This window comes from Ovis aries, chromosome 2 (genome assembly GCF_016772045.2).
Source record: "Ovis aries strain OAR_USU_Benz2616 breed Rambouillet chromosome 2, ARS-UI_Ramb_v3.0, whole genome shotgun sequence".
NCBI lineage: Eukaryota > Metazoa > Chordata > Mammalia > Artiodactyla > Bovidae > Ovis > Ovis aries.
The window spans coordinates 243,365,536-243,390,945 of record NC_056055.1 but is presented as its reverse complement, the minus strand read 5'-3'; the positions used below and the strand labels follow the sequence as shown (position 1 = coordinate 243,390,945).

The following is a 25,410-nucleotide window of genomic DNA, read 5'->3' as shown; positions in this document are numbered from 1 at the left end:
AACCATTGTGTTAAAATATACAATAACCACCCATTATTTTCCTCATTTTACATTTGAGGAGTGTGAGGTAAAGAGAGATCAAGAAACTTGTCCAAGGTCATTCATCCAGGTAGAAATTGGTAGTACTTGGATTTGAACTGAGGCATCAGGTCCTCAGCTCTAATCATCATGTTATATTGACTTCCATTGTTATGGGACTTCCCAGGTGGTGCTAGTGATAAAGAATCCACCTGCGATGCAGGAGATATAAAGAGACGGGAGTTCAGTCCCTGGGTTGGGAAGATCCCCTGGAGGACGGCATGGCAACCCACTCCAGGATTCTTGCCTGGAGAATCCCTTGGACAGAGGAGCCTGGCAGGCTACAGTCCATAGGGTCTCACAGAGTTGGTCACAACTGAAGTGACTTAGCATGCACCGTTGTTATCAGACTCCAATCAAACAATAAATACCAGGATTCTGGCACAGGGCCTGGCGTGTGGTAGGTGCTCAATAAATACTAGAGACTAAATTGAATTGAAAAGTCCCTGCACCCAGGGAGGGAGTAAAAACTACTCAAAGACTTTACTGATAATGATGTCTCATGCCTTTTATTTGACAAGACTCAACACCTTAAGATCTCTAATGAGAATGGGATGTAAAAAAATAATTCAGGAAAAAAGTTCAGAATGGTGTTCCATTGAAAGCCTGGTAGGTGCAAATTCTGTCAGTCCACTTCCATGGGGGTAAATTGTGGGTTTTAACTTCAGAACATTCAGATGGTGCAGAAGGAGGATGGGTAGCTGATCTGGTCCCAGCCATCCACTCTCCTGCCCCTGGCTTCTGAATCTCTCTCTGTCACTCTGTATCCATCACTCTATATCACTGGCACCTCAAATGTTGACTCCTTCCTCATGAACAACTAAAGGAGATTCAATCTAAGAAGGACTCAGTGGAAGAAATACTTGGGTGTTATTTTCCAACTAAGGCACCGCATGGAATGGAAACCCTCCATCCAACTCCAATTCTGTTTCAACTCAGGTCATTCATCTCACTGATTCTCTTTAGTGGTGGTGGTGGTGAAGTTGCTAAGTCATGTCTGATTCTTGTGATTTAGACCTCCATACAAAACTTAGGCAGATCAGAAAGCCTCCCGTTTTGAACTTGGGGTCTTTCTACAGAGTCAGCCAGCTTTCTGCCCAAAATGCATCAATGGGGAAACCTGTAGGTCACATTCTTTCCAACATGGATGAACCATGAAAATATATTACACTAAGTAAAGTCTTGCCCTCTTGCACACAGCTGCCCAGCTTTTGGTGGCTCAGAAGTCAAGACAAAACAGCAAAAAAGAACACTGGACAATTCTATCAACTGGACCAAACCCCAAGATATTGGAACTAACCCAACTCTCAGGAAAAATAAAAAAGATAATTTCCAGTTGGTTCTCAGGACATAAAAGGTATCAAGAGTCACCATCAAATAAGACTAAGAGGTTTTCCTGAAACGGACAACTTTCTGAAACGCTTGCCGAAACTCTTCGTTAAACACAGTATAGATTATTGGATTGATGAGGGAGTTAAGATAGCCTAGCCAGGTGAAAAAGTCAAAAAGTGCTGGGGGGATCCAGCAGGAGTCTCTGCAGATGGGAAGGACCAGAGATGCTACAAAGAAGGGCAGCCAGCAGACGATAAAGGCCCCCAGAATGATGCCCAGGGTTTTTGTGGCTTTCCTCTCCCGGGCAGCAGAAATCCTCTTGCGTTCCAGGACACTATCGGCAAGCTTGATTTTCACGTGGTTAAAAAAGAGAGGGGAGCCGGCTGAATGAGAATGCCCCTGCTGAAGGCTGGGGTTGAGCGAGCACAGCGAGGACCCTGCAGAGCCTGTGATGAGATGCGCGGTGGTGAAGCGCTTCCCGTAGAGGGACGGCGGATTCAGGATGCGGTTCCGGGCGGCCATGTAGATACGGCCGTAGAGGATGATGAGCAACACGGACGGGATGTAGAAGGCCCCACAGGTGGAGTAGATGGTGTAGGAGATCTGAGACGTGTTCACCAGGCAGTCCGACATCTCTTCGTGAGTTTTGGCCTGCCGCCAAAAGAGGGGTGGGATGGAGATGCAGACCGAGATGGCCCAGACCATGGCGATCATGGCGGCCGCGTGGCGCACAGTCCGGCGTTTACTGTACTCCAGCGCATCCGTGATGGCCCAGTACCTGTCCAGAGCAATGACACAGAGGTGCAGGATGGAGGCCGTGCAGCATGTGACGTCAGAAGACAGCCAGATGTCACACAGGAGTTGGCCGAAGCTCCAGGTGTGGGTGGTGGTGTAGGCGATGCTGATGGGCATGACCAAGATAGACACCAACAGGTCCGTCACCGCCAGGGAGCCAACGAGGCAGTTGGCTGGGCTGCGGAGCTTCCTGGTCAGGAAGATGGTGGTGAGCACAAAGGCATTGGAAAGGACTGTGGCCAGGGTGACGATGGAAAGGACCACGGCCAGAGCAATCTTGAGGGCCTGGAGCGTCCCTGGGTCCCAAGCGCCTGGAGTTTCTGTGGCATTCAGGGATCTGTTGGGAGCCCCCTGCAGAAGACCTTCTCCTGACTGGTTTGGGGGGGACATTCTCGGTGGCTGTGTCTTTCCGCAGACTTTCACATACACAGCTCCTTTTTTCACACTTGTCCTGCTCACAGAATAAGGTCATCCTTCTGTTTCACGCTGGTGGGAGGCAGCCATCAGAACAGAACCCAGCGAAAAGCCCTCAAAACTCGACCGTTTAAAAGAACACTGAGGTGACTACCACCTGGTAGTTAAAGGTCTTTCCTAAATCAGATGAATCCCAAGATGTCTCACTGTTCTGGAACTTTGCCCAGCAACTGATCAGGCGTTGAGGACACATGCTGGATTTGTTAGACATTTACCAGGATATCAAAACAGTCTCAGCAATGCTCTGAAATTCTTGCTTTTGGCATTTTGGCTCCTTCCAAAGCTTGAGAGATAAATGTTGTTTAATGAGAGCTTAAGAATTTCCTCCATTCTATTCTGAGAAGATTCTGGATTTCAGGTCACCCCTGGGGATTTTTTTTTTTTTTTAACCAGAGACAAAAAGAAGTGCCAGCTGATTCAGAGAGACAGTGCAGTCACCAGCTCAGTTTTCCCAGGTTCGTCTGCATGTGTCATGAGGTAGTTAACTTCGGTTCCTGTCCCACTAAACGTCTGGAGCCTGAACAGACAAAACATTCCAGTTACCAAGACTCGAAGAATGCCTAAGCTGGGAGAAGGCAAAACAAAGAGATCACTGTGGGTTCATCCCGAAGGGCACGTGTTCAGAAGTTCTGGGAGTTAAGGAAAGACAAAAAGCAGAGTTAGGTTCTAGAAGGACAGTTTAGATGTTTGAGATTAACTGTAAGATTAAAAGGATACTGTTTAGTGCTGGCAGTTGTGCAGCCAAACTGGCATTTTCACACGGGTCTGGAGAAGACAGGGGAGGGCAAGGAGCCCCACCCCCACAATTCTCAGAGGGGGGCACAGTATCACAGCTGTTGGACGTATCACAGGTTTCTTACAAGTACATGAAACTAGCTCTGTGCATTGTGAATCAGAAATCATCCTATTTATTCAGCAACAATGGAACCTAAACAAAAATAACTGTACACACACACACACACACACAGAGGCCACTGGGAAAGATACCAAATTGTTACCATGTACTTCTCTAGGAATTGGGGAGGGGGTGGTGACCTTTTTCATATCATATGAGTTTTCCAAATTTCCTAGAGTGAGCATGTATGACTCTTTAAATCAAAAGTGCAAACAATACCTTTTCGTTTAGCAAAGAAATTGAACTGCAGGGAACTCCCTGGTGGTCCAATGATAAAGACTCCTCACTTTCATGACTGTGGGCCTGGGTTTGATCCTTGGTTGGGGAACTAAGATTCCACGAGCCATGTGGCCAAAAAAAAAAAGAAAAGAAAAGAAAAAATTAACTGCAAAAATAAAAATCCTGTGCCTTTTTTCATGGTGAAATTTGAAATACAAAAATAAAATTGGCTTTGCAAATGAGAATTGGAAATTAAGTCACAAAACAATCTTGAAGAATCATTTTCTTTGCTTTTCTGTGTCTGTGGACTTGAATCTGGGTTTCAGTATTTGGGACACGGGCAAGTCCTGGTATCTGAAGTCTACAGGGTCTGGCAGGAAGCCCCTGGGTATATGGGGTCAGCAATAAGAATGCTAAGATCCCTTAGCCCCATCAATAACCCTACTGTGTCTCCCCTCATCTTGTGTGGAGTGCTACGACTCCACTAGGAATCCCTATGATTCATTTATCATTATCTCTTCCAGCTCAACTCAGCAAACAGGTCTTGCCCTGAGAGCATTCACAGCCCAGGAAGGGAGGCACACATGTAGCGTCAAGGACCCTGGGATGGAGCTGGCAAGGCAGAATATATATTATATATACATGCTTTTCTAAAAAACGTGGTATCAGCAGCTGGTGGGATCTTAGTTCCCCTACCAGGGTTCGAAACCCGAGTCCCCTGTGTTTTGCAAGGCAGATTCTTAACCCCTGGACCCCCAGCGAAGTCTTCACAATTTCAGTCTTAAGGACTGCATATTGTTCCGTTGGTTGACTACATTAAGGAGAAGGGTCTCAGTAGTCAAAGTCGAGAGGTATGGCATTCCTGGTGGCTGGAAAGATGAGAATAGAGGCCTGGAGGCTGGAGTGCAGAGATTAGAGGATCAGGCGTGCGGGTGGGGTGGGGGGCGGCGGGGGGGCAGCAGGGCATGGGGTAAGAGTCTCGCTTGGACTGGGGCAATCTAGGCTCTAATCCTTGTTCTACCCCAGCCATTCTGTATGATCTTGGGCAAGTCCTTATGCCTCACATTTCTTTCCCAAAACAGGAGCCACCCCACCTGCCAACCAGAACTGCCGCGGGGCTTTCATTGCTCCTGGCAAGGTCAGCCTTTGAAACCCACTAAAAGCCCAAGATGTCAAGAATCATGGTCATCCTACTTTCCTCCTTCTGCTCGGCTCAGGGCTTTGTTGGAGAAGTTCAGTCTCTGGCTGTTGAGCTGTTTATTTTTGATTTGATTACTAACTTGGCTGTGTTTGGTTGTAGCTGTGGGACACAGGGGCTCTGTTGTGTTGTGTGGGCTCTTTTGATGCAGCACGAGAATTCTCCTGATGTGGCCCCTGCACACAGTAGCTGTAGTACGCAGGCCTACTTATTCCTCATGACATGTGGGATCTGAGTTCCTGGACCAGGATCGAACCCACATTCCTTGCATTGGAAGGCAGATTCTTAATGGTTGAGCCACCAGGGAAGTCCCTACTGATTGATTTTAAATCAATAAGAAGCTAAACGTACAAGATGGTAGTTTCCCCCTCATGCCCCAAAAGTTAAAAAAAAAGAAAATCTGCTTTGTCTTTAAAAAAAAATCTGCTTAGAGGAGGGAAAACAGCCTGAGTTAAGAAAACCCTTCTTAAGCTGCTTGTTCTGAAACATTCCCCGAATTTGAGGAATATTAGCATCGCACCTTTGATGGAGCTCTTGGTATGTTCCAGGGTGGGACCCACTCCACCCATGGCCCCCAACTGACAAATGAACCAATCAGCGCTCAGAAAGGTGATGTCACCTGCCCCAAGGTCACCAGGTGGAAGTGGAAAAACCGGGTCCAGGGTCAACTCTGACATTTCTACTCTCCACACTGCCTCAGTTCAGGAAGAAAAGCCTTCTGGCATGTTTGCTTCTAGGCATGAAGCTGGTTTGGGATCTCCTGGAGATAAAGGAAAATGGTGATTCCTTCACGCTACCCCACCCCACTCCTTGTCCCATCCTCAACCCCCAAAGGCCTCTGGCTGAAGCTCTCCTTTGGTTCACGGGAAAATGTGAAGTCAGGTTGGACTGTTCGGAGTTTTCTTCCCTCCAGACGGTCTGGGTGAGCGAGGTGGCATCATTTCCCACGGAAGGCTGGTGTGCTTGCCCCACAAACCCAGGCGGTCACTCCTTGGGTTCCAGGCATTCCAATGACCTCATTCCAGTGAAAGGCGTGGGCTCAGAAAGGCCCGGGAGGCTGGTGGGTGACATCTTGGGAAGAAGGACAGTGCGGATTGCCTTGGTCAGGAATGCCAGGCTGGAGCTTTGTAGGAAGCCACATGATTCTTTTTTCTTTTTTTTTTTTAATTTTTATTGGCGTATAGCTGCTTTACAATGTCGTGTTAGTTTCTGCTGTACAGCAAAAGGGAATCAGTTATATGAATACGTCTGTCTTCTCGTTTTTGGATTTCCTTCCCATTTAGCTCACCGCAGAGCACTGAGCAGAGTTCCCTGTGCTCTACAGCAGGTTCTCATTAGCTAGCTATTTGATCCATGTTAGTGTATGTAAGTCGATCCCAATCTCCCAGCTCATCCCTTCCCCATTCACCCTTTGGTATCCAAAAGTTTGTTCCCTACATCTGTGTCTCTATTTCTGCTTTGCGGAAGATTTGGTACGTCTGTCCAAATCTTTGTAAATTCCATATAGAAGCATTAATATACAATATCTGTTTTTCTCTTTCTGATCTACTTCACTCTGTATGACAGCTTCTAGGTCTATCCATGTCTCTGCAAATAACACTATTTTGTTCCTTTTACAGCTGAGTAATATTCCACTGTTTATATCTGCCACTTGGGAGTCACGTGATTCGGAGGCTGTCTCCTGCCTACCATTCTTCCCCAACTTGAACAAAGTTGGGGGAATTTCCCACAATCCAGCTACCTTTGGAGATATAGACTCTAGGTCCATAGTCGACCCTCCCATCAAATAATAAGATAAAAAACAGAAATCTGATGTAATTTCAAATTATAAGGTAAAAAAACAGAAATTCAGACAATGAGCTCCTGCCTTCAGTCAGCAGGTAGGTACAAAATTTTAATCTAGTTGTGTCGTGTCTTTGGTAAAGGTGGGAGCAACAGAAATGATCACCTCCCACTGGTTAGGTATACTTTGGAGGACACTTGTTAGCAAACAACTTGGCCTTATGTCATAAATCTAAAAATGTAATAATCACCTCATGACCCAGTAATTCCACTCCCAGGTATACAAGACAGAGAAACTTTTCAGTGTGTTCCCCGGCAGACAGCAACAAGAATAATCACAGCAGTAATGAGTAACAGCTAACAACTGGAAGCCACCCAAGCATCCATCAGGAGCAGGATGGCAGAACGTGGTATATTCCTGTGCCGGCTGCTAGAGCAGCAAGACTGGGTAAATCAAAGCGCGTGCAGAACAGGGCCAACGACAAAAACATGCCAGAAGAAACAAACTGTTTAAGGATATAAATATATGTGGCAAAGCCATAAGGAAAAGCAAGGAAACATTCAACATAAAACTCAGGGGAATTCCCTGGCAGTCCAGAGTTCTCATTAGAGGGGGAGTGGGTTTGATCCCCAGTCAGGGAATTAAAATCCCACAAGCGGAGTAGTAAATAAATAAATTAAAATAGCAATAAAATTCAAGCTAGTGGTTAACACTAGAGGGGAAAGGAAACAGGGATGTAATAATCACAGAAGGGTTTTAAAGGTATCAGTGATGTTTTTTAAGGCAGTAGTGAGTACGTGGTTGTTAATTGTTAGTCTTCAATCTGTAAGTATGTTTTATAAATACATTCACACACACACATATTCTTTTGTAGGGAATTGATATTTTCATATTTTTTCTTAATCAATTTTGTACATTATAAAAAAGAAAAGCATATAACCAGCACTGGTAGTACTGGAACCAGCATTGATACCTTGATTTTGACACGTTAATATCTATCCATACATCCTAGTCCCAAATTTCTGAGTTCTGATCCCAGCTCTGCCACTGATCAGCAGGGTAATCATGGGCAAGACATGATTTCTCTTTGACCCTCAGTTTCTTTGTTTGTAAAAAACGGGAACATTAGCATGGCTATGCTGCCCCAAAGGGGTGTTTCAATAAAATCATATACCTGATAAGATGTAATTGTTGCATCCTGGACAAATGTAACCATAATAACAGAGCTGGAGGGGAATGGCTATAAGCATACATTTTGGGTCAGGCAGGCTCAAGTCCCAATCCCCGTCGCTCCACTTTCTTGCTGTGACCATTGGGTAAGTTACTTAAGCTCTCCGAGTTCCAGTGATGATGTGATAATTCACACCTTAACAGAATTTAGGGAGAACTGATTAGAGCATGGATCTTAATGCCCAGCATAGTAAATGATGACTTCTCTGGTTTCTCCAGGATGGATCCAACCATGTTCAGGTCTCCAGGCAGCTAGGTCTCTTCCTTCACTAGGAATAAGGCATCACTGTCCGTTTTAGCGAGTGATGTCACCATTGTCAGAACTACGAGCTGTACCCGGGAGCTTCTCCCCTGCCCACCACAGTCCTGGCAGCCATCAAAGCAGAAGTTAGGACCTTCCTCAGCCTCTCCCGGGAGAAGGAAACGACAACCCACTCCAGTATTCTTGCCTGGAACCTCCCATGGCAGGCTACAGTCCATGGGGCTGCAAAGAGTCGGACATGACTGAGTGACTTCACTTTCACTTGCAGCCTCTCCTGAGCCCAGCAGCATCTTCCCTGGAGTCCACATCACACAGACTCTAGCCATATCATATGCCTCCCAGCGCCAACACCTCTGCAGAGGGGTAGAGAGGAAAAAGCAGCAACGCCTGGGTCACAGGCTACCTCTGACCACAGCTGGCTGGACCAGGGTGGACTTGTGAGCCAAAACAAGCCAGCAGGTGCTCTCTTGGGAATTTAAATTGGAGACTGTGAGCAGCTGGATGGAGGGAGAGCTGATGCAGGGGGAGCAGCTCGAATGCTAGGGATTCTGGGGCAGGAACTGGGCCACAGCTGTGACCAAGGGGCACGTGGTGGTGGGGGGTGGGGTGGAAAAAGCCATCAGTAAACAACAAACCAACAGCTCCGCAGAGAGAGGCGGGAGGACAGGGCACACGGAGAAGGGAGCAGGGAGACGGGAGACCCACCTGCCCCAGGAGAGGAGAAGGAAGGAGCCTTCCAAGCCCAGTGAATTCTCCTTACCCTTAGATGTCTATGAGCAGCCTCTGGACCAAGGAAACCTCACTTGTAGCAACTTACACTTTTCCTGTTGAGCCAGTTCAAATGGACACAACAGGCCGGGAGAAAGAGAAATCAGACAGAAGATTTTCAACTCCTTCCCACCAAACAATCCCTGCTGGGGACAGAGGCAAGTCACTTCACCTCCTGTGCTTTTCTTTCTCATCTGTAAATTGGGGTCCTAACGCCTTTTGCCCAGAACTGCTATGTGGATTCCGGGAAGGCAGTCACCGCAGGAGTCCTTTTTAATCCCTCTTAACTAAGGCTTCCCACCCAGGGCTCAACTCCTCCAGCCTGCAGAAGAATCGTCACCTCCCCTTTCAGAAGGAGCTTTATTTTAACCGAGTGAGTCATAAAACCTTGCCAGAAACAAAGAGGATGTATGGGTTTAATGTATCCTCAGAAGTCTGTCCCATCCTTTTGGAGGGGGGAAAAAAAAAAAAAAACACCAACAAGCTGTGATAAAGATTTGATGCAGCAGAATCAATGCCCCACAGAGGAATTCGTGTCTGTTTTTTCTCTGGAAGCTGTGCGGTACGGATGAGTGAGCCCTGAACGGGGAAACCATTCTCCTCAAATCTGAACACTGCTTTATATTTTACAAAGCACATCCACAGCTGTTATTTCATCTATTCTCTCTACTGCATGGGACCTCCCACAGTCTCAATCTCTGTAAAATCAGGGTATCAAGTCTGTCTCCCACGGGTGAAACAAATATGAGAGGAAGATTAAAAATTTTTAATAGGAGCGTGTGTCCATCTACGCATCAATCAGTATATCTGTAAACGAATGCAAGTTTTGAAATCTAGTCAGTTTCTTGAGCAAGTCAACATTTCACCTCAATTATAAAATCTGGAGAAAGGGGACTTCCTTGGTGATCCAGTAGCTAAGAATCCTCCTTCCAATGCAGGGGACATGGGTTCGATCCCTGGCCAGGGAACTAAGATCCCACATGCTGCCGGGAAGCTAAGCTCAGCTGCTGCAACTGGAGAAGCTTGTGTGCCGCAACAAAGACTCAGCAGAGTCATAATAAAGTAATAACAAAATAAAATGACCTCTTAAAAAATCTGGCGAATGTCAAAAAATCAAAAGCAGCCGAACCTCTGAGCTAGAACTTCTGCTCCCAGATATATACACAATAAAAACATGGACAAAAGTTCACCAAGAGGCATGTGCAAGAATTATTCATAACAGCACTATTGAGCAACCCCAAACCGGAAGCCACCCAAAGGTCAACAGTCGAATGGATAAATCCACCGTGGCATATTCCTACAGCGGAATACTACAGGTCAGTGAGAGTGAACCCCACCTCCCTGCCCCACTCAGCCATGTGGATGAACTTCACGGCACAGAAGACACTCAATGCTATGACCCCACGTGTGAGTCAAGCTTCATAACGTTCATGAAGGGGCAAACCTGATCTGCTGTGATGGGAGTCATGTTAGTGTGCTGGGGAGGGAATATGAGAGGGGCTGCTGGGTGAAGGTCATATGGTCTGCCCACTACATGTGACCTTTCAAGTGGTGAACTTTCAAAGATGCTTGCGTCTGGTTCCAGCAAGGAACCAGAACCTGTGCCATCAACCTCAGGCGTGAGTGAAACTGCAGCTTGCCCTCCGTCTCCTGTTGCTGACGGATCCTTCAGATCTACCATCTCCTGCCTCTCCTCCCGCCTGCCATCAGTGACCCTTCTTGCCTGTTCCCTTGATGCCAGCCCTTGGAAATGCCAGCTGATATGCTGTACTACTATACTTCTCTAGGTACTGCACTATAAAATTTAAAATGCTTTATTTTCTGTTTTTTAAAATGTATTATTTGTGTGAAAAGTATTAGAGACCTATCACACAGTATTATATACCTGATTGCGTTAGTTGGGTACCTAGGCTAATGGGATTGGACTTGCGAACCAATTGGACTTGCGCTCTCAGAACAGAATTCATTTGTATGGAGGGAACGTCCTGTATTCTGTTTCTTGAACTAGGTGTGTTCACTTTGTGGATATTCACTGGGCTGTGCATTTGTGTTTGGGGCACTTTCATTTTTGTAAAAATGTTTACCCCCCAAAATTAGTGGTTGAGTGCCTAAGAACCTGGGGTACCGGTTCTGTGCTCAGCGGGGACCTTGAACTCGTCGTTTAACCTCTTGAGTTCAGTTTCTCCATGTGGCAAATGGGTATGGTAGCAGTGCCAACCCTACAGGGCTATTTTGTTTGAATGAGCTGAGTGAAGAGCACCCGCCATGCAGTTGATGCTCTGGGCATTTTAGTTAGTTGTAATTAACAGTCCCTCCCTAGCAAACATGATCTTGAAGGAACTTTTATTTTTTTTGGTTTATTTTTAAAACCATTTAATTATTTGACTGCATTGGGTCCTAGTTGCGGGGGATCTTTATTTGCAGCATGTGGGACCTAGTTTTCTGACCGGATAGACAGATAGATAGATAGATAGCTTTATGACTGACTAGATTTCAAAACTTGCATTCGTTTATAGATATACTGATTGATGGATAGATGGACACACGCTCCTATTAAAACTAGGATCGAACCAGGGCCTCTTGCACTAAGATTATGGTCTCTTAGCCACTGGACCATCAGGGAAGTCCCTTGAAGGAACTTTTAAAATTATATAAACCAATATAATGAGCTGAGATGCTAAGACTCAAAGATTACAGATGTCTTGCCCAAGATTACAGAGGAAAGTTCCACCTCCCTCCCAGCTCAGCTCAGTGTTTCCACTACCCCATGCTGCCCCCATCTTCCCCTGTCAAGAGAAGGCATATATTTCCTGGACCTGGGCTCAGCATGGATCAGCTATGGCCAACAGGGTCAGGCAAAGCTGGCAGTGAACTTGTTCTACAGCTAGTTCTCAAGATGCTGTGCATATTTCTGCTTGTGGTCCATCATCTCCATAAGAATACCACATATGGGCTTACCACTGGTCCCAAGAGGAGGGGACACAGACATGTGGAACAGAGCTGCTTATACCAACGGCCCCAGCAAATCCCCATGGAGAATAGAGTGCCTCAGCTGACTGACAGACACACGTGTGAGCCCAGCTAAAATAGCAAAAATGCCCAGCCCATTTCAGATTAAATCAGCCAGTCTCCAGAAGCATGAATTTCAGTAGTAAATGTTGCTGTTTTAATCCACGGAGTTTGGGGGTGGCTTGTTACACAGCTCTAGCTGACCGGGATAGTCCCCTCTTAGGATAGTAAGTATAGTGTAGTAGTACTGAACTACTGAATCCTACCAACTTCACTGTCTAAACCTAACTCTGCCTTGGCTGTCTTCATTCTTCTCTACCCCTGTTGCCACTTCCTGTTTTGGGCCAAAATTTTCTCTGGCTTAATACAACATTTATTTATTAATTTATTTTGTCGATCTGTTGATTTAGCTGTACCAGGTCTTAGTTGCAGCGCACAGGATCTTCAATCTTCTTTGGAGCATGCAAGATCTTTCGTTGAGGTATGCAAACTCTTATCTGTGGCATGTGGGATCTAGTTCTCTGACCAGGGATTGAACTCGAGCCCCCTGCACTGGAAGGATGGAGTCATAGCCACTGGACCACCAGGGAAGTCCCTCTCTGGCTTAAATGGTCTCCCTGCCTCCAATTCCTTCCATTCTCTTACCACATAACACCTGGGATCTTCCTTTCAACTAAAAGTCTGACCATGTCACTCAAATCCTCCAGTGGCTTCCCCTGCACCTGGGATTAAGTCTCAGCTCCATCATTTCGTTGAAGAGAACCTTCATGAACCTTTAGTTACATCTGCAGCATCGCCTCTGAACCTCGCAGGCTGTGACCTTCCCCGTCTAGCATCACAGGCCTGCTTGAGTTCCTGCCAGCGCCCTCCTGCCGCACCCATGTCCCAGTGCTGGGTCCTGCTCCACACCTTTGTCTTTGCTGTGTCCCTTGCCTAAGTCAGCCTTCGGGACTAAACTCTGGCATCTCCCCGGGAAGCCTTTCCTAAAGGCTCTCCCTCCACCAGCTTGGGTTGGGTCCCCCTCTTCAGGATGCCCACCACCAAGGCTCTTACCACACCAAACTCTCCACCACTGAACATTGAGTGCAGGGATCATATCTTATTTTGCTCCTATAACCATGACCCCTGGCCCACAGCATGAGGTCAATAAATGTTTATGAAAGGCTCCATGAGCTGAGGGATGGGCCCTGAGAACAGGGTACTGGACTGAGAGACAGTGGCCCTGGGCTTTAGCTTGGTTCTGCCACGAATTCTCTTCGACCTTACAAAAGACAGTTCCTCCTTGGGGCCTCAGTGTCTTTATCTTGAAAATGAGAGGGTTGGGTCAGATCAGAGATTCTCTTGCTGTGCATCAGAATCACCTGGGGGAGCTTTAAAAAAAATACAAACGCTGTTACAAACAACAAGAAAATACAGATGTCCAGGCTTAAACCCCCAAGGGCTAGAGCCCAGGCGCTGTAATTGTTCAGAGCCCCTCATGTGTTTCTAAGGTGCGACCAGGTTTGGAAACCACGGCCTGGATGACCTCTGGTGATCTTCATCACTGGTGATCTTCATCACTGGCGATCTGGTTATCTTGAAATGAGGTAAAGGTTGTTTCCAAGGCCTTTATTACAGGGAAGCATGAGAATCCAAACCTGTCTTACTGTCAGCCTTGCGCTGCGTCAATTGCCAGCCTTCATCAGGGAAGGGACCACTTTAAATGACTGAATTGCACAAAGACTCCCACTGGGTGCTCTCATGCTTGTGAGAAAGAGGACAGAAAGGTTTTAAACTCTCGCCATTAACCTCTCACACTACCTCTTGAGGTAGAAATCCCCCCATAGTACAGATGAAGAAGCTGAAGTTCAGAGAGGTAAAACGCCTAGCCCAAGGCCACACAGGCACTCTGTAAAACAGCTGGAAGTCACAGCCAGTCCTGAGAAACTGCGGAGCAGTCGCTCCTGAGAGCCTGAAAGTGTGAAACACACTGGGTTTCAGACTTACTTCAAAAACAAATGTAAAATACCCCATTAATAGAATAAATATTTCTATCAGTCACATGAAAACATTTTGGATATGTTGAATAAGTAAAATATAAATCAAAATCAATTTCACTTTTATTGTAAAGTGGCTGCCTCTAAATTTTCTAGATCTACAGTCACATCTGTGGGGTCTTCCCTGGTCGCCCAGTGGTTAAGACTTCGCTTTCCAATGCAGGGTAAACTGGCTCAATCCCTGGTTTGGGATATGCCAAAAAAACCAAAACATAAAAACAAAAGCAATATCACAGGGGTGATATCGCCCCCTATGGATCATTTTGGGACTGTAGTCTCAGAAAGAAATGCAAGTAGGCAAAGTAGCAATGGCACCCCGCTCCAGCACTCTTGCCTGAAAAATCCCATGGACCAAGCGAGGAGCCTGGTAGGCTACAGTCCATGGGGTCGCTAACAGTCAGACACAACTGAGCGACTTCACTTTCTCTTTTCACTTTCATGCATTTATCGGAGAAGGAAATGGCAACCCACTCCAGTGTTCTTGCCCGGAGAATCCCAGGGACAGGGAGCCTGGTGAGCTGCCGTCTATGGGGTCGCACAGAGTTGGACACGACTGAAGCCACTTAGCAGCAGCAGCAGCGGAGGAAGCCTTAAACAGCTGAGAAAAGAAGAGAAGTGAAAGGCAAAGAAGAAAGGGAAAGATATACCCAACTGAATGCAGAGTTCCAAAGAATAGGAAGGAGAGATAAGAACGCCTTCTTAAGTGAACAATGTAAAGAAATAGAGAAAAACAATAGAAAGGGAAAGATTAGAGATCTGTTCAAGAAAATTGGAGGGGTGGGAAGATTTCATGCATAGATGAGCACAAAAAAGGACAGAAATGGCAAGGAAGGACCTTACAGAAGCAGAAGAGATTAAGAAGAGGTGGCAAGAATACAGAGAAGAATTATACAAAAAAGGATTCAATGATCCAAATAACCACCAAGGCGTGGTCACTCGCCTAGAGCCAGACATCCTGGAAGGTGAAGTCAAGAGGAACTTAGGAACCATTACTACGAACAAAGCTAGTGAAGGTGATGGAATTCCAGTTGAGCTATTTCAGATCTTAAAAGACGATGCTGTTAAAGTGCTGCACTCAATATGATAGCCAATTTGGAAAACTCAACAGTAGCCACAGAATTGGAAAAAGGTCAGTTTTCATTCCAATCCCAAATAAAGGCAATGCCAAAGAATGTTTCAACTACCATACAATTGTGCTCATTTCACATGCTAGTAAGGTAATGTTGAAAATCCTTCAAGCTAGGCTTCAACAGTATGTGAACCGAGAGCTTCCAGATGTTCAAGCAGGATTTAGAAAAAGCCGAGGAACCAGAGATCAAATTGCCAACATCCTTTGGATCACAAAAAAAGCAAAGGAATTTCAAAAAACATCTACTTCTGCTTCATTGACCACACTAAAGCCTCTGACTGTGTGGATCACAACACAGTGTGGAAAATTCTGAAAGAGATAGGAATACCAGACCACCTTACCTGTCTCCTGAGAAACCTGTATGCAGGCCAATAAGCAACAGTTATAACCAGATATGGAACAATGGACTGGCTCAAAATTGGAAAAGGTGTATGTCAAGGCTATATATATATTGTCACCCTGATTATTTAACTTATATGAAGAGTACATCATGCAAAATGCCAGGCTGGATGAAGCACAAGCTGGAATGAAGATTGCCGGGAGGAATATCAATAACCTCAGCTATGCAGATGACACCACCCTTATGGCAGAAAGCAAAAAGGATCTAAAGAGCCTCCTGATGAAGGTGAAAGAGGAGAGTGAAAAAGCTGGCTTAAAACTCAACATTCAAAGAACAAAGATCATGGCATCCAGTCTCAGCACTTCATGGCAAATAGGTGGGGAAACAATGGAAACAGTGACAGACTTTTTATTTTCTTGGGCTTCAAAATCACTGTGGACAATGACTGTAGCCATGAAATTAAGAGACCCTTGCTCCTTGGAAGAAATGCTATGACAAACCTAGAGTATATTAAAAACCAGGGATATCACTTTGCCAACAAAGGTCTATAGTCAAAGCTATGGTTTTTCCAGCAGTCATGTACAGATGTGAGAGTTGGACCATAAAGAAGGCTGAATGCCAAAGAATTACTGCTTTTGAACTATGGTGCTGGAGAAGACTCTTGAGAGTCCCTTGGACAGCAAGGAGATCAAACCAGTCAATCCTAAATAAAATCAACCCTGAAAATTCAATGGAAGGACTGATACTGAAGCTGAAGCTCCAATACTTTGGCCTGGTGTGAAGAGCCGACTCACTGGAAAAGACCCTGATGCAGAGAAAGACTGAGGGCAAGAGGAAAAGGGGGCGACAGAAGATGAGATGGTTGGATGGCATTACTACGTGAGCAGACTCTGGGAGATAGTGAAGTACAGGGAAGTCTGGTGTGCTGCAGTTCATGGGGTCACAAAAAGTCAGACACAACTTAGCAAGTGAATAACAACTCTCATGAAATTCAATGCAGTCCCAGGAAGGGGTTTAGGACAGTACCTGGAGCTTGTGGGCAGGGGCTGGAATAGCAGTAGTAGTCAAGTAATGGGCAACATCATTAACAGCTTACTATGTGCCAGGCACTGTGCTAAGCACTTCCCCTATATCAACTCACTGAAGTCTGACCACAACGCTCTGAAGTTGGTGCTATTATTATATCCATTTCCCAGGGAAGGAAGCTGAGGCTCAAAGAAACGTTTTGTCTAAAGCCCCAAAGCTAGGACCCTATAGATCTAAAATTGGAACCTGGCTTGGTCTGTTCCAAGCTCCACCACTCATAAAAGGTACTGAGTCAAGTCAGTTCCACTTCCTTCTTCATTCACAACTATTAAACTACGTGTGATGCCACACATTCAAAAAAATCTCCGCTGGGTCCCTGATATGTTCTGGGCTCCATCACTCTTGCCTGAAGGGGGTCTCTCTCTGCCAGGTAGAGGGAGAGACTCAGGTCCAGAGGAGGGTGCACAGACACCTTCCTTTCACACTGCACACAATTCTCTGCTTACTTTTTCACCACAGCCCAGAGAGAAGGGCGGGAAGGTGATTATAGCAGCGCTTCTCACACTTGAGTGCACATATGCGTTACCTACCAGCTTTTTAAAAGTGCAGATTCTGGGACTTTCCTGGTCCAATGGCTAAGACTCTGCACTCCCAACACTGGAGGCCCAGGTTCGAACCCAGGTCAGGGAACTAGATCCCGCATGCTGCAGCTAAGAGATCCCACCTGCTGCAACCTGAGGTAGCCAAATAAATTAATTAAACATTTTTTTAATTCTAAAATAAAATTTATTTATTTTTCGCTGTGCGGGGTCTTTGTTGCTGCGCGGGCTTTTTCTGTAGTTGCGGCGAGCAGGGGTGACTCTCTGGTTACGGTGTGAGGGCTTCTCATTGTGGTGGCTTCGCTCGTTCCAGAGCACGGGCTCCAGGCGTGTGAGCTTCAGAAGCTGTGCCCCGCAGGCTCAGTCGTTGCCGTTTCTGGGCTCCAGAGCCCAGGCTCAGTAGCTGTGGTGCAGGGGCTTAGCTGCTCTGCGGCAAGTGGGATCTTCCCAGGCCAGGGATCAAACCCGCGTCTCCTGCATTGGCAGGCAGACTCTTTACCACTGAGTCACCAGGGAAGTCCCAATAAATAAATACTTCTTAAAAATGCAGATTCTGATTCTGTGGGTCTGGAGCAGGAGCTGAGACGCGGCCTTTCAGACAGGCTGCCAGGCGATGCTGCAGCTCCGCTGATGCCACTGACTTGCATGAGGGTAATGGCAATGTCAGCCCTGGGGTTTAAGGGGGATCTCAGCGTGTCAGAGCAAGAAGGACCCTTAGGAATGACCCACTCCAACTCCCTGGTGGTGCTGACAGGGAGAGAAAGGGCGAGACACTAGCCAAAGGTCACACGGTGAGTTACAGGCAGAGATTGCATCTTCGGAGTCCCATCCACCGTTTCCAGTTGGCGGCAGCACTCAGGACAGGTGTATCCAGATGCCGTCACAGCCAAGTCACACCACACGCTTTTGGCATTGTCACATGCTCTCCCCGCTTCCCATCTGAGCTTCCACACGGGGGAGGGAAGTACTCCTGGGAGCAGACTGGCAGGGCAGACCACACTCTGCAAGAAAACTTCAGGGCCGCAGCCTCTGGTCCTGGAGCTCCACTTGCCCCTCCCCGCCAGATGCTACACATCTGGGTCCCCAGGAAGTACTTGAGCTGATAGATGGAGTGACACTGTATTCAGGACAGGGGAGAGATTGGCTTCTCCAGACTGGATGAGCAGGGTACTTACAACAGGAATTCATTTCCTAGAAATTAAACACTGAATTTGTTGGTGTTTATAGGATTCACCATCTGCTTTCCCTGCTGGGAAGCACAATAGAAGCCATGATGAGAATATAAACTTTAAAGTCAGGTAGGGCTTTGGAGTTAGGGGAATTTGCTTCCCAGCTCAGCCATTTATTAGCTCTGTGACCTTGGGCAAACTACTGCACCTGTCTGAGGCTGTTGACTCATTGTCCCTTCAATAGTGAATGACTTAAAGCCTATCACAGGAATTCCCTGGCAGGCCAGTGGTTAAGAGTCCGTGCTCCCATTGCAAGGGGCACAGGTTCAATCCCTGGTGGGGCAACTAAGATTCCACAAGCTGTACAGTGTGGCCAAAAAAAAAAAAAAAAAAAGAACGGCCTATCACATGTTGCCAAGAGCAATACAGATGTGGGTCCTGCTCTTAGGAAGACACCGCGGCCCTGGGGAAACCCTCCTGGAACCTGCCACCATGGAGGAGGGCAATGGAGCGGGAAAGACAAGCACCTACAGCAGCCCAAAGGTCCCTGCTGAGAGTGGCTTTGCAGGGACTTCCTTAGCGGTTGGTGCACTGGATAAGAATCCTCCTGCCAACTCAGGGGACATGGGTTCGATCCCTGGACCGGGAAGATTCCACATGCTGTGGGGCAGCTAAGCCCGTGCGCCACAACAACTGAGCCTGTGAGCCATAGCTACTGAAGCTCTTGAACCCTACAGCCCACACATCACAACAGAGAGTAGCCCCCGCTTGCCACCAACTAGAGAAAGTCCTTAAAAAGAGCAAGGAAGACTCAGTGGAGCCAAAAATAAATAAATAAATAAATAAGAAAGAAAGAAAAGGCGGCTTTGAAGCTAAGCACTGGCAACAAATAGAATCAGCGAGTGAAGAGGACCCGGGGCCAATGACATCTATTACATGAGACTTCCCTTCCAGGGAAAGCAAAATCTTCCCTGCCTTGCACCCCAAATTCTTTTCCTTTTTCTTTTTTTTCGCTGCACCATGGTGGCATGGGGGATCTTAGTTTCCCTGACCAGGGATCGAACTCCTGTCCCAGGTAGTGGAAGTGTGGAATCTTAACCCCTGACCGTCAGGGAAGTCCCAGATCCTTTTTCTTCACTTCCTGCTACTTATCCATTCAGAGACCGCACAGTCCAGTCCTCTCCTGTCATCCTCCTGCTGACCTGCACCCAGCAAGAGACCCCACCCCCAGCCTGGCTGAGACCTCCTCCTACAAAACCCTGTGCTTCTCTCTCTTCTCTGAGCCTTTGCATGGCGAGTCCCTCTACCTGGAATGCCCTCCTCCCCACTCCTCCATCCTTTCTGGAGGTTTCTCTAGGTGGATTGCTCCCCCTCCCCCCATCCCATTGGCCTTCTTATGACTCATCACACTGGACTCCCCTACCCTGGGGGCTTACATGCTGACTGCCTGACTCCCTGTTGGACTTGAGTCTGGAAGGGAGGGGGACATGGGGGACACGAAGCCCAGGGACCTCTGTGTGGGGAACACTTCCGCCCTCACCCACCTGTCTAACTCCAGTGTCCCCCTCAGGATTGAATTCAGCTGTCTCCTCTTTGCTGAAATGTGTTCACCTCTTCCACCTGAGTGGAGTCAGCCTCTGCTCAGTGGTGCTAGCTGAGGCCTCATGGCAGGATTCACACTGTACAATTCTCATCATCCTGCCTCCAATGTTGTGGGTCTTTCTCCCCACAAGATGGTCACTTCCTGGAGCAGAGTCAGGTTTTGTTCACAGCTGTATGTTTGGGCTTAATAATGATTCAGTAGACATGGAATAAAAGACTGGTTCCAAATAGGAAAAGGAGTATGTCAAGGCTGTATATTGTCACCCTGCTTATTTAACTTATATGCAGAGTACACCATGAGAAATGCTGGGCTGGAAGAAGCACAAGCTGGAATCAAGATTGCTGGGAGAAATATCAATAACCTCAGATATGCAGATGACACCACACTTACGGCAAAAAGTGAAGAGGAGCTAAAAAAACCTCTTGATGAAAGTGAAAGTGGAGAGTGAAAAAGTTGGCTTAAAGCTCAACATTCAGAAAACGAAGATCACTTCATGGGAAATAGATGGGAAACAGTGGAAACAGTGTCAGACTTTATTTTGGGGGGCTCCAAGATCACTGCAGATGGTGACTGCAGCCATGAAATTAAAAGATGCTTACTCCTTGGCAGAAAAGTTATGACCAACCTAGATAGCATATTGAAAAGCAGAGACATTACTTTGCCAACAAAGGTCTGTCTAGTCAAGGCTATGGTTTTTCCTGTGGTCATGTATGGATGTGAGAGTTGGACTGTGAAGAAAGCTGAATGCTGAAGAATTGATGCTTTTGAACTGTGGTGTTGGAGAAGACTCTTGAGAGTCCCTTGGACTGCAAGGAGATCTAACCAGTCCATTCTGAAGGAGATCAGCCCTGGGATTTCTTTGGAGGGAATGATGCTGAAGCTGAAACTCCAGTACTTTGGCCACCTCATGAGAAGAGTTGACTCAGTGGAAAAGATTCTGATGCTGGGAAGGATTGGGTGCAGGAGGAGAAGGGGACGACAGAGGATGAGATGGCTGGATGGCATCAATGACTCAACAGACGCGAGTCTGAGTTAACTCTGGGAGTTGGTGATGGACAGGGAGGCCTGGCGTGCTGCGATTCATGGGGTTGCCAAGAGTCAGACACGACTGAGCGACTGAACTGAAACCTCCCTCCTTCCCTCTTCCCAGCATTTAACTAGTTATTTCCCGTCTATGAATTAGGAAGCTGAGGCTCAGAAATGTAATGCAACTGGCTCAAGGTCACACAGCAAATAAATGCCAGGTCCAGGGCCTTGCCTGTCTAGACTCCCTACCTATCTAGCCTAACTCTCACTCCCCCACAGGTGGTTAGTTGCCCTGCGGCATGTGGGATTTTATTCCCTGACCAGGGATCAAACCCGAGTCCCCTGCATTGCCAGGTCGTTTCTTAACTACTGGACCACTAGGGAAGTCCCTCTCCAGGTTTGTTTGTGCTCCTTATTCCTCTGGCTGGAAGCTCCTTGAAGATCTACCTGTTTCCTCCCCACTCCAGCGACCGGAGCACAACAGGCTTACCATCAACATAGAGGAACACTTCACATAAGGAAGGCTCAAATGGGCTGAAGAACAATAACAGCATCCCTTTTTCTCCTGTTTAAAACCATCCATCTCAGAATAAAATCTGAAAGCCTCACCATGGCCTGCAGGGCCCTAGGTAATTCCCCCACCCCCTCAGCCACCTCTCTGACTTCATCTCTTACCGTCCCCTACTCCCTGTGGCCCATTAAATATCACCTTCTTGGCAGAGCTTTGGACCAGCCAAGCATAAAGTAGCCCATCCTTTACCGTATCACCTTGCTTCACGCTCATTTGAGCAGTTAATTGTATCTGATATTTTTTGCTTGTGTGTTTATGGCCTGTCTCCCCTCCTCCCCCCATGCACTTTCTAGCTCACCACTCTCTCCCCAGGGCCTAGAACAGTGCTGAAAGTGGAAGTGAAGTCGCTCAGTCGTGTCCTACTCTTTGCGACCCCATGGACTGTAGCCTACCAGGCTCCTCCGTCCGTGGGATTTTCCAGGCAAGAGTACTGGAGTGGGTTGCCATTTCCTTCTCCAGGGAATCTTCCTGACCCAGGTATCGAACCTGGGTCTCCCACACTGCAGGCAGACACCTTACCGTCTGAGCCACCAGGGAAGCCCCGAACAGTGCCAGGCCGGCAATAGATTGGTGGATCTACAGCCTGAAGAGCTATCTGGGCTGGAGACATGCATTAATGAGTCACGTGCACAGAGGTGGGAACTAGAGCCAATGGTGAGGGTGAGATCACCCAGGGAGGGTGTCTACTACGAGGAGAGAGGAGCGCCTGGGACAGCAGAGCAGCTAATGGCTGTAGAAAGGAGGTTGAACCTGCAGAAAGAACAGATGAAGGGAAAACACGACAGAGTCAAGTCGCAGGAGCCAGGAGAAGAGAGCGTTTCCAGAGGCAGGAGGGTCATCAGGAAGGATGTCAGAGACTGAACAGCAGCTGCTGAATTCAGCTTCCTGGAGACCATGGGTGAACTTGGCAGGCCGATGCCCCCTTCATGAGGGCTATCTGTGCAATAAGAGGGATCTCTCTGGTCCTAGGAACTCCTATTTCTGAGAATCTGAATTTCTGCTCACATTCACATCACCCTCACCAAAAAAAAAGAAAAGAAAAACAATTATCTGCCTGTGGGCTAGGAGAGAAGGGATGACCAGGGGGTGGTCACCCTCATTATTTATCCATCAGACAACTGACAAACTGAGGAAGCATCTCTATACTTCCCAGCCTGTCCTGGGCACCACTAGGAGATGAAGAGGCCCCAGACCCTGCCAGTCACATCGAGGTGGCCACCCCCTCCCTCCCATGCTGTCCTCGAGGTACTGGCTTCCCAATGCCTTCATGCCAAAGGCCACCCACTTCTCCCTACCACCTGGACAGGACTGAAAACTGCAAAAGGCCCAGTTGCCCCAGTGGCTTTTGCTGGTGGCTGTTGGTAAAGAGTATCTTGATGCCCTGGTGAGGAAGGCCAAGACCCTGGGCTGTGGAGGAGAGCCACCTGAAGGAGAGCAAAGACCCACACTGTGTGGTGATTAGAAAACACTGGAGGGACTTCCTTGGTGGTCCAGTGGCTTAGACTCCATGCCCCCAAAGAAGGGGGTCCGGGTTCAATCCCTGCTCAGGGAGCTAGATTCTATGCTGCAACTAGGAGTTGGCATGCCACAGCTAAAACCTGGAGAGCCAAATAATAAAAATCAATGAGTATTTTTTTAAAAAGCACTGGAAGCTGATTCCAGGGAGACAGTGAGAAGATGCTCCTACCAACCAGAGCAGTGGCAGCCACAAGTGCCTGAGCTGCTGTCTGCAGCCAGGTGCTGCGCTCAGTGATGGCCTATTTGATTTGCACAGCAATGCTGTGAGCTGGCCGCTCGAATCCCCTTTTGACGTGGCAGGAAATCAAGGCTCAGAGAAATTAAAGGCTTTCCCAAGGTCACGCAGCTAGTAAATAGCCAAGCCCAGTGTGCTAAGGCAGCCAATCTGACTGAGAGCCCCTGCTCTTAACCTTACACCTTCCCCAGCTAATGAGGCAAAGGGACTTAAGTCTTCTCTTCTCTTCCACGCAGTATGACCTTGGGTGAGATTTATTCCCTGCTCTCTGTATCTGCATTAAAGCAGGTTTCTTAGTGCTCTTCCATGTCTGATGTTATGTAATTAATTGGGATTTGGACAGAGCTTTACAGTATATAAAAAAAATTCATAAGGCATCTCATCCTCCTCCCACCGCACCCCCCGCCCCCCAGCCACGCACCCTGTAGGGTGAAAGAATTATCCTCTCCATTTGATAGATGTGCAAACTGAGGCTCGAGGAGACTCAGTGAGTGACCCGCCCAAGGTCACAAAGCAAGTTAGGGCCGCCGGGTTTCGCTGTCCACACTAGGCGTTCCTCCAACTCCAGAAAGGAGCGGCCCGCGGCGCCCGGACCTGGCGGACAGGGGGCGGCGCTCGGCTACCCTCGGCAGCCCCGGGCCACTTGGTGGGGGGTCGCAGCCCCCGGCCCGGGGGATGGAGGGAACGCCTCCCGCCCCGCCAGATCTCCGGGAACGCGCGCCAGGCGGGCATCCCGCAGCCGGCCCCGGGCGCTGCCTCGACCCACCCTCTATCCCGGGGCTCGGGACGGCGCTCCCCGCGACGCGCCCCCCGCCGGCCGGGCAGGTCCTCCGGGAACCCCCTTCCGGCGTTCGGGCGCTAGACCCCGCGTCCGAAGTCACCGGGAGGCGGGACGCTGGGGCCCGCGGGGCGCCGAGGAGGGCGCCGCCTCCCCGCCAGCTCTACCTGGGTGGCCGGACTGCGAGCCGCCGGGGCCCCGGCGCCCCTCCCCGGGGCGGCACCGGGCTCCGAGCGCTTACCCGCTCCCGGGCACGCAGGTGCGGACCGCGGGCTCGCCGGCCCGGGTCCTCGTCTTCGGCCAGCGCTTCGTCTCCCCGCCGGCGGCCGCCGCACCTCCGCCGCGACCTCCCCAGTGGAGCTCGGGGCGCGCCGGCCGCCCCGCCGCCCAGGGGGCCCTGCCCTGGCCCCGCGCCCTCGCGATGCCCACCTCCCGGCGCCCTGCGGCTCCGGCTCTAGGCTCCCCTTCCCGCGCCCGCCGCCGCTCCTCGCTCCCTGCCCCCAGCTCCTCCCCCGCGAGGCTCCCTCCCCACCCTGCCCGCCGCCCGCCCGAGGGAGGCTCAGCCCGCTTCTGATCCCGGACGCGTGGCCCCAGCTCCGGGCCCCCGCCTCCGCCCTCGCCGCAGCCCTAGCTTCAGGGGTAGGTGGGCGCCAAGGAAGCGGGGTTGACGAAATCCCCAGCCCGGTACCCCCGGGCCCCCACCTGTAGGGAAGAGGGCGGACTGGGTCCAGAGGAGGGATGTTGAGAGGTGGGCCCTGCCCAAAGACCCTTGGAGAAAGCCTAGCCTCCCGCATCTGTCCCTGTGCCCTGTCTTTCTCTCTAGTTAGGAATCGAAGCCGGGTCTCCCGCATTGCAGGCAGACCCTTTAGCATCTGAGCCACCAGGGAAGCCCCTTTCCTTCATTTAACAAATATTGATGGATGTGTGTGTCAGGCACATTCTAGGCAGTGAGGACAGACCAGTGAACGAAACGGATGTTGACCTAAAGGAGGTGACGTGCAGGTAGTGAGTAAAAGGTTAGAAGTGATTTTAGAGGTAAATGGCGTGGAGGACGATGAAGCAGAGATGGGAGACAGAGTGAAGTGCAGGTTCCAACGGGGAGGTGGGAGGAGGCCTCCCTGGGAAAGTGACATCCACGCAGGAGGCGAGGGAGTGAGCCCTGCAGAGATAAAGGGGCACCACACTCCACGCGAGGGCAGCCCCGGAAGACAGCGAGGAGTAGGAGGTGAGGTCAGGGAGGCAGGGGAAGGGGCAGCTGCCGCCCTCTTTCAAACAGCAAATTCTCAACCCTCAGGTTCCAGCAGGTGTCGGGGGTGCCTGGTTCTGAGAACAGGGTC

At 48.8% G+C, this 25,410-nt stretch overlaps 1 protein-coding gene across 1 annotated transcript; it reads right to left on the bottom strand.

The window, feature by feature from the left end:
- Positions 1-568: 568 nt before the first annotated feature.
- On the bottom strand, positions 569-24,529 carry HTR1D (5-hydroxytryptamine receptor 1D). The gene is made up of 2 exons (XM_060411455.1): positions 24,315-24,529; positions 569-18,364 (listed from the first exon to the last, which is right to left on the bottom strand). Exon 2 carries the CDS (start codon positions 2,593-2,595, stop codon positions 1,462-1,464), a length of 1,134 nt encoding a protein of 377 aa, XP_060267438.1. The 5' UTR covers positions 2,596-18,364; positions 24,315-24,529; the 3' UTR covers positions 569-1,461.
- Between the last annotated feature and the right edge of the window lie 881 nt (positions 24,530-25,410).